This window comes from Phoxinus phoxinus (genome assembly GCF_949152265.1).
Source record: "Phoxinus phoxinus genome assembly, chromosome: 22".
Lineage (NCBI taxonomy): Eukaryota > Metazoa > Chordata > Actinopteri > Cypriniformes > Leuciscidae > Phoxinus > Phoxinus phoxinus.
Genome location: NC_136897.1, coordinates 4,697,333 through 4,711,072, shown reverse-complemented (window position 1 = coordinate 4,711,072; position 13,740 = coordinate 4,697,333). Strand labels below are relative to the sequence as shown.

General features: G+C 35.2%; 1 protein-coding gene across 2 annotated transcripts in view; it reads left to right on the top strand.

Moving 5' to 3' along the window:
* Window positions 1–13,740, top strand: part of acap3b (ArfGAP with coiled-coil, ankyrin repeat and PH domains 3b) — an 85,979-nt gene that overhangs the window by 22,884 nt on the left and 49,355 nt on the right. Inside the window, exon 1 of one of the 2 annotated variants that reach the window (XM_079597923.1) lies at window positions 4,788–4,928. The exons of the other annotated variant lie outside the window; for it this stretch is intronic. Within the exon in view, the coding sequence (XP_079454049.1) occupies window positions 4,837–4,928 (92 nt within the window). The 5' untranslated portion in view covers window positions 4,788–4,836. Of the gene's footprint in view, window positions 1–4,787; window positions 4,929–13,740 lie in introns of those variants that run through there. 2 annotated transcript variants of the gene reach the window in all.

Sequence of the window (13,740 nt, the reverse complement as noted above, 5' to 3'; positions counted from 1 at the left end):
CTGGGAGGCTCTCACGCTCTCTGTGGGTTTAGAGGGTGAGATCCTTGTCATTATCTCTCAACGCCGCTCTCTGATTTAGAAGGCGGCGTAATACCAGGGTGATCAAACAAACTCCAGTGATGTGTGGAGGTTAATGCTAGTGAGTTTACATGGCCACCCGCAGATTCCTTGATCTCACACACAATGTGACGCATCAAGTCTTAGCGTTTTGGCTCACTAACTCTATACGCAAGGGAAGGGATAATGAACATCCAGCCGGTTGTTATCGCAAAATATTAGGACGCAATGCGGAGGGGTCTTGTATCACCCTGAAGAGGTTTATTTTGCGAAGTACGTTGTCTCGCTTATTGCGTGGCTGCTTGTCACATAAGTAGATATTTAAACACAAAATATATTATTAGCTCATTTAAAGCAAAGCTTTCATGAAGAAAAGCGATCTAGTAAGAAGCCTATGAACGGATAAGTTCAAACTAGTGAAACATGTTAGGGGATAATGTACAGTCCTATCACTTATCACACAGATTTTCACCATATTAATAATAACGGGAAAATGAAAAAGTGATTTGAGAAGAAATCATACCGGTTTATTATTTGATAATCCATTACAGTGTACAAAACAACCATTTAGGCAAAGAGATTAACATTTTCACAATATTACTGTAGGTGTAATATTAATACTGAAGTCCTCTAGTTTCATTTTACAGTAAAAACAGTTGATAACTGAGACTGACATGAAAGAAGCGCTGACCTCAAATACCCAGGTGAGCTCTCAATATTCAGCATTGCTATTGGCGACAACCATAGGGAATATCTGACCTTCGGTATGTTGCGACTGACCAATCAGAATCATGCATTATAGCTGTGTTATACATTTAAAATGCTTTATCATAGGGTTTTTGTAAAAAAAAAAAAAAAAAAAAGTATATAAGGGTTAGAGAGTCCAGCTTTCTCAAAATAAGCCTGCATGCACAGTAAACTTGGTACGCAATCAACAGTTTAATAGACCCTTCGCTAAGCCATGCCCGAAAACCGCCACAGGCCAATCGTGGCTTAGCAACCGTAACTAGGCGCAGGAGGTCTGGCAAGCTTTCGGGCGAGGGTAACATACCGAAGCGTTGTGCGTATGGATTGTGTTAATCTGAAACGTATCCTAAAAGTTATATTATGTAAAATAAGACGATTAAAGGCAAGACGGAGGCTCACTGACATACTTTAAAATATATTTCAGCATTTTGTTAATCGACGGCCTAACGTTACCCCTGGGTAACTGTACCCCAATACAATCGCGACTCTCCCGGTGTTAGTGTTATTCCACAAGATTCATGGATAAGCTGTTTGATTTATAATTATTCGATTATTTTCAAATTTCCCTGATGTGCATGAACATATATCTGTTCCTCAATTTGTGTTTCCCATTTGAATGGTCAGGGTATGAGGCGCTGCTGCTTGCACTGGGACCTATAGGCTTTAGCTTCATGAAGCTTTGATGAAATTATTCTCTAATCGGTTGCATATTATGTCGCGGATATATCCTGCGAATGCATACTGCAGTCCCTTTTGTCTTGCTCTCTCAGATATTTCACCTGTTCGCAAAAAATGACTAATTATCTCCTTGGGAATGTCTGACACCGGTGCATACACACTGTAATAGACGTGCCAGGCGCGAAAGCTTGTCAGGCGTAGCAACAGTAACTAAGGAGGGCGGGGCTTAGCGAAGGGTCAATTCCAAAACCCAGTGTGCTGCCTACCTAACAGTGTTTTAATGGGGCATTTACACAACATCATTTTCAACTGAAAAGGAAAAAACGTTTGACACATTTTAGCTGTTTATTTACAAGACGGCGACATTTTGGGGGCCTGAAAACGCAAACTTTTGAAAATGAGTTTCAAAGTGTACGTTTTTGAAAACAATACTGCCATTGTGTCCTTGTAAACTACAAAATCTAAAATTTGGTGAAAACGGTGACGCATATTATGGGTTCAGTCTATAGCCGTGTAGTGTTTCTTACAAAGGGACATCGCCAACTACTGGCCTGGCAGCAGAATACAGCGTTTTTTTTGTCGTTTTTTTGACAATGTTTTTGCCTGTACGCGAAACTTTCAAAAACGCAACCGTTTTTAGTACATCGTTGTCGTGTAAACTTACCCTAAGCCTCTCTGCGTAAAGGCTTTTCAAAAGATACGTCACTAAAAATGTATAACTGGTCACATATTGCATGCATTGCCATTTAAATATCTGTTTACCTTAAAGAACTTGCCTATGCATGTTCAGTGAATTAAATATCCTCGTAAATTGTGACAAAATATTTTGGTAACGTCAAGAGCAAATGTTAAGAATGTGAACGCATGTATAGTCCTCCATTTTGCTGAAGGCGTTGTGCTCCCGAACCAACCAGTCTTCCCTCTTGTTGTGAAACCAAACAAATTTGTCTTGTGTCTCCGACTTGAAAAACGTCTCCTCTGTTCTTTCAGTTTCCCCAGATAAAGCGCCTCACATTTGTTGTTTTGGTTGCTAATAAAGTAAAGCCTGTAAACAGCGGACACATGTGGACACAGATTGATATTCAGTGATCCGTTTGCTATGGGCCCTGAAGGCCCCAGTCATTCAGCGGATGAAAACAGCCCCTGTGTTGGCCTATTGAGTTTGTTTGCTAACAGTCCAGGCTTTGTGAGCGGAAACCGCTCAGGGAATGTGCTTAGCTGCGCTAGGACTCGAAGACAGCATGGCATTTTAGTAGACTCGCAGGTGTCTTTATAATTCCCCTTCATATATAGATGATCTATAGCTGCACTGCAGCTGTTCCACTCTCCTAGAGATGTTGCTCACAGTGAGCTTGTGTTACAGTGAGAATCAGGATCATTCAAACTGAGTGAAAACAAAGAACTCTCTCTGAGTTTATCAGAGTAATAGACAGATTGAAGGTGGTTAATGTCTGTTAGTTCTTTGGGAGATGATTAAAGAAAGACAAACAAGCAATAAGATGACTCAAATGCCATTTTGCAACAGGCATATTTTTTGTCATAAAATTTTCATTTTTTTTCTTCTCTAAATTGCTTATCTTGGCCATCAAATGGAGCAAATAAAGTTTACGGTTTCTCTCTCGCAGAAAATCATTAAACCTGCAAATACCAGCGCATCAGTTTAACAGTCTGTGAAATCGAGGAGGTTTACAGTCGAGCAAGGAAATTCCAGCAATGAAACTACAGGACATCATCTTAGAAAGGATTTTTTTTTTTTTTTTTTTTTTTTTATTGTTGCCATTCTCACTTTACATGTCGAATTTAGCTGAGGAAACTTTATTTTATTTATTTTATTTTATAGGATTTGATATGTCATGAACAGAAGAAAAATGTTAAGCCAGGGGTCATAATAACCAGAAGTGCTTGTGCCACCATTTTTACTATGTTTATATATTTAAATTTTGATATACTGCTAATAATAATAATAATAGTATTATTAATAAATATAGTATTATTGCTGCATTATTAATAGTAATTCAAAACAATAACATAATTCAAAATGATTAATACATACATGTATTTAAATTTAAATGTATATTTAAAATAAATTTAAAACACTTACCAGAATTATTCAAATCATCATTCAGGGCAGGCCAAAATATATTTTTACAACCGTGTGTGTAATTGTATGTGTGTATAATATATACAGTACTGGTCATCAGTTTGGAATGATTAAGATTTTTCATGAGCTCACCAAGGCTGCATTTATTTAATCAAAATACAGTTAAAACGGTAGGCTAATATTGTGAAATATTATTACAATTTAAAAGTACTGTTTTATATTTGAATATATTTTAAAAGATAATTTATTTCTGTGATGAAAGCTGAATTTTCAGCATCATTACTCCAGTCTTCAGGGTCACACGATCCTTCAGAAATCAGTATAATATGATGATTTGATACTCAAGAAACATTTCTGGTTATTTTATGTTATACACATTGTTCTGCTTGATATTTTTGTGTAAACTGATCTTTTTTGTTGTTGTTGTTGATACATTTTAATTTGCTAAATAAAAGTGTTAATTTCTTTGTTTCTTTTTTTTTTACCCCAAACTTTTTAATAACAGTGTATCGTGATGTTTTTTTTTTTTTTTTAAAGGAAGATAAAACTATTTTATCTTCCTCTCATATTTTACTCACTCATATAAAAATGATTTCTGAAGGATCATGTGACACTGAAGACTGGAGTAATTATGGTAAAAAAAAATTCAGCTTTGATCACAAAATAAAATAAAATTTTAAAATATATTACAACAGAAACCAGTTCATTTAAATTGTAATAATATTTCACAGAAATACTGTTTTTACTGTATTTTTTATCAAATAAATGCAGCCTTGGTGAGATTAAGAGACTACTTTCAAAATCATTAAAAATCAAAATCATTAAAAATGTCTACAATTATGCATGTAGACAACCACTAATATAAACAAATAATTGTACAGTTGCCTACAGAACTAGTGTTACACTTTTCAAGTAAATCAACCTGCATATTATATTGGAATAAAATACAATATTTTAACATGACATTTAAAAAAAAAAAATTTAGCTTTAAAAAAGTAAGATGGGTAAATTCGTGGGTGATTTCATGTTGTCTTTACACCCATCTGCACATTGATCAGTGTTACAATGTTATCAATGCTTGTTTGTTATATTTCCGTCTTTAGATCATAGTTCCCTGCGGCTGGAAGATATGTGGTGTGTTGAGATTGTCCACAGTGCTCTTTTGATGAGGAAACCTCCAGGCCTCTGCGTCTCACCTCAGGGCTGATCTGAAATGTTATGAGCATAGATTCATGTGATGCAGACACACACACATGCGCGCACATATTCATGCCTGCGCGCGCGGGGCTAAGAATAGCTCTAGATGGATGGGAGGCTGCGCAGCCGAGCTTAAGATGAGACACACGTGAGACCCTCCCCCATCACATCAGTGTCCACTCACTCCAGTGAACACACACACTAGGTAGTGCTTAAGTCAACAGACACATGCATGCAAACACGGCTGTTGTCTAGGCATAACTCAGATAAGTTAGTGTCTCTGTGATCTAGTGGATTCAAAATTAAAAATAGATAAGGATTCAGGACAAACATAAACCTATGGGATGAAAATAGTATCTAAATGATTAACTCATGCAAGCACAATTATCAATGAACTTGATACATGTTGCAAATATGTTTTATCCATGCCTTTCAACTTGCGTGTGCAAAATAAAAAATTGAATGAATGTGTAGCAATTTGTACAAATGCAGACATTTTTGTGAATACAAATGTTTTCTTTTGTATTAGTGTATCATAATTTGCGCATGCAAAAAAGAAGATGTGCATGTGTGGATCAGATGACACGCATGCATTCATTGACGTCTTTTCTGAGTCGATCTCATTTGATTCATTTGGATTTTGAGACTTTCTTTTCGCTGTTTTTAAGCATTTCACAACACACACACAAACAACTACACATGAATAGGCCTGGTGCTAATAATTAATGTGTGCACAACTACCCTTCTATTTGACAAATTCACAAATGTGCGTTGCTACATTTAAACTAATGCAATACAACTTGTGTGTGCAAAATCCAGAATCACAAGAATGTGCAGCATTTTGTACAAATAGAGACATAGTTGTTAATACAAAACCTCAATTTTGTATTAATGTAGGTCAGAATGTGTGCATGCAACAAGTATAATGTGCATTTGTGGATGAGGTGACACGCGTGCATTCATTGACTCGTTTCTGAGTCGATCCTATTTGATTCATTTGGATTTTGAGACTTTCATTTCGCTGGTTTCGCCTGGCACGATCCACACACAGCTGTCTGAGAAAACCTGCTACCACTAGATGGCAGCTTCTGCTAAAACCGACAACGGCAGTGGAATCAAGCGTTCTTCCCTATTTAAGACGCTTAATGGATTCATTTGAGTGATATTTAGTACACAATATAGGCCTACCTTATTAATAAAGCCTACTTTATAGAGGCAAACAGATTAAATCAGATTATGAACAACACCCATAGAAAACCATTATAAAACGCTTAACGTGCAATAGCGCGTTGCATGTTCAATAAGGTGTATCGGCTACTGAGTTATAATATAACCGTCTTATTGCATTGATGTTAAGCTTTTTCGTAATAATCGGCTCTATGGGAGGAAAACTATAGCCTACAGAGAGGCTATATGAACGCGACGCGCAGTGTTTCACGTTTATGGCATTTTCCTTCCTGAGCCTGTTAAAAAGAACGTAAAATTTCGCAGTCGAGTTCATATTATAGGCTTATTTTTATCTGACTACACATTGTATACAAGTTTTGGAATTTGAAAATGTCTGTTTTTAAATGTTAAAAGACGATTTTCGCAGGACATTTGTTTCCCCTTGACCCTTGCCACTGTTATAGTCTTATTATAGCACGATGAGTTTTAACAATATGCAACCATTGTATATCGACATGAAATATTCATTGAAAATTATTGGCCGCGTAGTGTAGGCTACAGCCTATCGCTGCATACATGAGAATGCTTTGACGCGCTACCACAGCTCATGATGCACAAGGGAACGTCTGCCAATTACACTAACTGCGTTAAAACGTTTGTTTTCATTAAAATTACTTTTAATATTTAAAATCACACATTTTCAAATTCCAAAGCTCGTAGAAGGTTCCTGTAAGACTGACTTACAAATAAAATTTGTACAATACTTCCCTTCATGTATGTAGCCTGTATTCTGCAGAAAAATACTGTAATTCACCAAAAGGGTTTTTCATGTTCAAAATGGTTGTAGTATGTTCCTAGTGACTAGACTGGCTTACTACAGGTGAAATGGCCCCAATACCACCCTTATGTATTTACAGTAAACAATTTTGTTTTAATAAAAAATTACTGGTATTCACCAAAAGGGTTTTTGGTGACTTACTACAGGTGAATAATGCAAAATCTCACCTGACGATCACTAGGAACGTACTAAAACTTTGGAACATAAATAGAAAAACAATTTATAGTAGCCTATTAATAAAAAAAAAACAATGTACTGTTCAATCGAGATATTGGCTGGACATACAGTAGTTTAAGTCAGTCTGCCCACTAGGCATTTACTATAACACTGGAAGTATCGTTCATTTGAATGAATGATTGGACGTTTATATTTCTTGACTGTGAGTGGAATTTACTGACGGTCCCTTTAGAAAATGCGCCGAATATAAAACCTAAAACCTACTTCACTGCGCTCTCGGACCAGTTGCTCTCCCATACACATGCAAAGTTAAACGCAACTGCAGAATTTCATGTTGCTTTTTAATTTTAACAGGCTCAGGAAGGAAAATGCCATAAACGTGAAACATTGCGCGTCGCGTTCATATAGCCTCTCTGTAGGCTATAGTTTTCCTCCCATAGAGCCGATTATTACGAACAAGCTTAACATCAATGCAGTAAGACGGTGATATTATAACTCAGTAGCCGATACACCTTATTGAACATGCAACGCGCTATTGCACGTTAAGCGTTTTATAATGGTTTTCTATGGGTGTTGTTCATAATCTGATTTAATCTGTTTGCCTCTATAAATAGGCTATGCTTTATTAATAAGGTAGGCCTATATTGTGTACTAAATATCACTTCAATATCACTCAAATGAATCCATTAAGCGTCTTAAATAGGGAAGAACGCTTGATTCCACTGCCGTTGTCGGTTTTAGCAGAAGCTGCCATCTAGTGGTAGCAGGTTTTCTCAGACAGCTGTGTGTGGATCGTGCCAGGCGAAACCAGCGAAATGAAAGTCTCAAAATCCAAATGAATCAAATAGGATCGACTCAGAAACGAGTCAATGAATGCACGCGTGTCACCTCATCCACAAATGCACATTATACTTGTTGCATGCACACATTCTGACCTACATTAATACAAAATTGAGGTTTTGTATTAACAACTATGTCTCTATTTGTACAAAATGCTGCACATTCTTGTGATTCTGGATTTTGCACACACAAGTTGTATTGCATTAGTTTAAATGTAGCAACGCACATTTGTGAATTTGTCAAATAGAAGGGTAGTTGTGCACACATTAATTATTAGCACCAGGCCTATTCATGTGTAGTTGTTTGTGTGTGTGTTGTGAAATGCTTAAAAACAGCGAAAAGAAAGTCTCAAAATCCAAATGAATCAAATGAGATCGACTCAGAAAAGACGTCAATGAATGCATGCGTGTCATCTGATCCACACATGCACATCTTCTTTTTTGCATGCGCAAATTATGATACACTAATACAAAAGAAAACATTTGTATTCACAAAAATGTCTGCATTTGTACAAATTGCTACACATTCATTCAATTTTTAATTTTGCACATGCAAGTTGAAAGGCATGGATAAAACATATTTGCAACATGTATCAAGTTCATTGATAATTGTGCTTGCATGAGTTAATCATTTAGATACTATTTTCATCCCATATAAACCTGTCACAATCAGACAAATAATTGCGATTAATGATTTCATTGTTTTGTTCGTGTAACTTACAGTGAAAGCATAATACATTATTTTTTATGTTTTATTTTGTAACTTGAAATCGTATATATATATATATATATATATATATATATATATATAATAAAAAAAAAACTATATAATAGGCTCATATTATTTAACAAATATTCTATGGTGAAGTAAATACTTCATAAAAAACAAATGCAATTTCTACCTGAATAAGTTATTTCAGGCAAGAATTTTAAAAACAAAGTACATTCTGTATTAGCACTCAATTTAAGCTTGTAGAAATGAGTGCAAATATTAACATTATAAAATTAAGTTAAACCTACTCAACTTTCTGATACTGGTGTTCCCATCATACACTGGGGCATGCATCATTAATAAGGATTCATTAATAAGTTTTATCATTGCTTTTATTGTTACCTGCGGTTTTGTAACATCTGGATTTTTTTGTGACATCATTTTCTACTCAAAATTATCCAATCATACTCAAAAATGACCCAACAAATGTTACTGTTGTGTTGTGTACAAGTATTGAGGTCTCTGTGTTCGGCTGGCTGTTATTTCTATAATGTAGATATGTTGTCTGCACAATATCTACTGTATTTACTTGGATGTTTTAAGTAAAGCATACACTTTAAAAGCGTTGTTTAATTGTTATATTGCCTGAGTGAAATGTATTTGCAAAGTAAACTTCAAATAAGTAGAAATTACTCAAACTAATTTATTATTTTTTTTTGTTCAATTTACTTAACTTAGTTAAGTACATATTACTTAATTCCATATGCGAAATTGACTGAAAAATATGGATGCAAAAACTTGCAAAAGAAAAATTAAATGCATTTTACTTTTTTCAGTGATATGAAAATGAATGATTCATTAATAACCAATGTTATATAATGAATTATTAAATATAATATAAAATATAATATAATAATGCAGTCTGATTAAATCCACAAGCCTTCATTTCGCATGATCAGGATTTGAAGGCATTTCTTTGAATGCTTAAATTAATTTTATTTGAATGACAAAATGTGATTGAAATTTAAACTGCACAATTATTGCGATTATATCTCAAATTATTGTGATTAAAACAAATAACCACAATCAGATGATTAATCAATAATCGAGATAATACACACCCTGTATTATATCCATCTCTGTTTCCAAGTTATAGTGTACTTACATTATTTGAAGGACGTTAAAAATTAAATCAGTGTTATTTACAATATTATCACATTTTTGTTTAACCTCGACTACCTCCGCTTATCATCAGTATAATTCAAATTGTACATTTGGACAGTCATGCAATTTGCTTGTGGATGTGACGTCATAACCATGACACTGTTCTTGATATGAACGGTCCGTGTGGGCTTTGCAAGAACAATACATGCGACTCTTTCATTAAAAAAAGCTAAGAAAATCTAATTTTCCGTGACATCTCACCCTTACTGTCTGTTCACACACATTTCTTCCAATGGTTGATGCTAGCCACAGTACCTAAACTCGCTGGAAAAGCCCACACTGGGGATCCTGAAGGACCAGCAGCTGTTTTAGACGCTCAGGATCCTCCTAACAATAGATCCCGGGAATGTGGCATCCTCACAGCTTGACATGCCGTCCAGTCATCGTGAGTCTGGTTACTCAAGATGACTGGATAAGGGGTGATAATGATTTCACTTTTCTAACTTTAGTCAGTGTGTTGCTGTTTGAGCATAAACAACATCTGCAAAGTTACAACGCTCAAAGTTAAAACCAAAGGGAGATATTTGCTTTTAAATAAATAGTTTTTTAAGAACTACAACAAACGGCTGGTAGGGACTACACGACATTCCTCCCGGGTTAGTGACATCACAACTCTAATATTTACATAAACCCCGCCCCCTGAACACGATTTATAGATTATCAAGACAGAATATGCTAATCAATGACTAGAAGATAACTACACATAAGCTACATAAATTCATCAACTAACCATTCAGAAATGTCCTGTTGCTTCTTCTTGAGTCTCTCCATCATTGTCTGACTCCAGTTTGAACATAAAAGGCTAAAAGTTTTTGAATTTTCAGTGCATGTCTGTGTGAGGTAAATGGACACGAGCTATTGAAGCTCCGCCCCCTGTGCCGGGTGCAGCAGCTCATTTGCATTTAAAGGGACAAACACAAAAACGTTTTTTGCTCACCCTCAAAAAGTGACAATTTGAACATGCTATATAAAAACATCTGAGAGGTATTCAAAAACTTCACACACACACACACACACACACACTGGGGACATCAAAGACTTATTTTACATCTTGTGAAAAGGTCATTATACCACCCCTTTAAAACTGAACAACAAAGCGTGACCTCTCTCGCCCCTAGGATGAACACAAGGATGTTCCTGCATTGCGAAGGCACATTGGGGTTGTTTTGACAAGTTATTGCACAATCGTGCAGCAGCGATGAGTTCAAGAGATGCTCTCAGTGATGGTCCACACCTTCTTTAAGAGCTGTTTTGGACTGAAGTTTGGCTCTGTTGTCCCGATCTCTCCCTCTCTCCTGAGAGAAACGTCAGATCTCTGCGTCTCGCCTCTTATAAGCTCCTCTGACCGATGATAAATTAGAGTGTCCATGATAAAGAAAATGAATTGTTTGTGAAAATCTTGTAAAACAAGTTCTTAGGGGAAAAAAATGTAATGGTGGTTTCATATGGCTTTGTTAAACTTTTATACCATTAAAAAAAAAACATTTAATTGCTAAACTCTTTCCCAGTCAGCGTTGTTTTTAAAAGTTGACAGTCACCGCCATCATTTTTGATAATTTTCACAAGTTTCATGGCCACCAGAATATTTTGTTGTATGAATATCTGAATATGCAATATATCAGAAGAAAGAAAACAGCCATTGCTTTTTTATCAAAAAATAATAAACTTTTTTTTATTCAAGTGGGTAATATAAAAAAAAAGAAGAAAAAAAAAGCAACAATTTGATCAAAAAGCTGAGAATTTTTTTCTAATTTTTGTCAAAGACTACATCCGAATGATGATAAAAACACAGATGGGAGTAGATTGAGTCCATCAACACCCCCGAAGCTTCACAGTCCTGTAGCTCGTCCTGGGTCGATGTTTCATTCATGTACAGTGCTATGCATAAGTTTAGACACCCATGCTAAAGTTGCCTAAAAAGAGGAATAAAAAATCATCTTTTGGAAATTTATCTTAATGCCTTAATTTAAAAAATGAGGAAAACTCCAACCTTTAAGGACACCAATTTTCTTTGTGAATGAATAATGTATCGTAAAAAAATAAATGTTCTTCCTTAAAATACAGGGTGCATAAGTCTGGACACCCCTATGTTAAATTCCCATAGAGGCCGGCAGATTTTTATTTTTAAAGGCAGTTATTTCATGGATCCAGGATACTATGCATCCTGATAAAGTTCCCTTGGCCTTTGGAATTAAAATATCCCCACATCATCACATAGCCTTCACCATACCTGGAGATTGACATGGGGTACTTTCCATAAGATCATATCTCAATGCAAATTAAACCAGCTTTTAGGCTAACTGAAATTAAACCATGTCAATCTCTAGGTATGGTGAACGGTATGTGATGATGTGGGGATATTTTAATTCCAAAGGCCAAGGGAACTTTATCAGGATGCATAGTATCCTGGATCCATGAAATAACTGCCTTTAAAAATAAAAATCTGCCGGCCTCTATGGGAATTTAACATAGGGGTGTCCAGACTTATGCACCCTGTATTTTAAGGAAGAACATTTATTTTTTTACGATACATTATTCATTCACAAAGAAAATTGGTGTCCTTAAAGGTTGGAGTTTTCCTCATTTTTTAAATTAAGGCATTAAGATAAATTTCCAAAAGATGATTTTTTATTCCTCTTTTTAGGCAACTTTAGCATGGGTGTCTAAACTTATGCATAGCACTGTAACAGTTTTGATTTATATGCCGTTTAATATTGATGATCGCATTATTTTACATGTGCATAAGCAATGCTTCTGTTGCTTGTATCTGCTTCTTCATGTGTTTTGATCTAGAGATTCTTTCAGAAGATGTGTAATAGCGCCCCCTACAGTGTAACAGCGAAAACGTGGATTGCAAGAAAATTCGGAAAATGGCGGTAAAGCGTTAACCAAAAATGTCATGAGTCAAACTAAAAAGTAATGATAATTTCCTTAAACCTTGAATAGATGTGAATCTTAATCAAATTTTCCGTATCGTGTTTTTTTGTCTTCAATCCAAACTCACTCAGGAAAACGGACTTCACAGCACTTCAGTGTAGACGTAGACGAGGACATATGAACTCAAGAACACAAGGAGAATATATACAAGACCAAACGAGGACCTAATGAGTTAATTAAGTAGACAACAGGTTAACAGAATACAACAATCAAACATACTGGGAAAACTGGGTCAACTGACAGGAACACTGAAAACACAATGAAACCAAAAACCGAACATAACTCTGACAACATGACGTTTTACAACATGAACTAAATCTTAAGTGACTTCTTGACCTTGACACCAGGGGTTATTATAGTTAACTAAAACCATAAAGTATTTTATTTCAGCTAGTTGCCAAGGAAACATTTATCATTTTTATTTCGTTTAACTTGAAGTACTAAAATAACTTAAATAAAAAATAAATAAAAAATAAATAAATGTTTTTGTTATATTTTGAATTAGGTTTATTTTTGTATTTTCTGTTTTTATTTTAATTTAAAAGTTTTTGTTGTGTATAATTTGTATTTGTTTTTTTTAAATGTCTTTATAGCTAATATATAGTTAATAGTTAAACTTTAATATAATATTTATTTATTTTGTTTCAGTTTTTAGTTATTTAATTTTATACATTTTAATTGTATTTTATTTCAGTAACAAAATTATTATTATTTTATTGTATTTAAAATAAAATAAAAAGATCCTGCTCCTGTCATTGACCCCAATTCTCTCCTCAGTAGAAACAAAACATTTGGATTTGTGTCACAGTTGTCAGTTCGTTCCAGGACTGGTCTCAGCCAGTTACAGCTGACCTTTCCTGTTTAAAGTGTTTAAAATAACTTAAAGTGTGTGTGTGTGTGTGTGTGTGTGTGTGTGTGTGTGTGTGTGTGTGTGTGTGTGTGTGTGTGTGTGTGTGTGTGTGTGTGTGTGTGTGTGTGTGTGTGTGTGTGTGTGTGTGTGGTAGTGGTATTGATTGCTCATAACTCCATAACAATATGTCTTGTTAGGACCCTCACACAAGCAGAG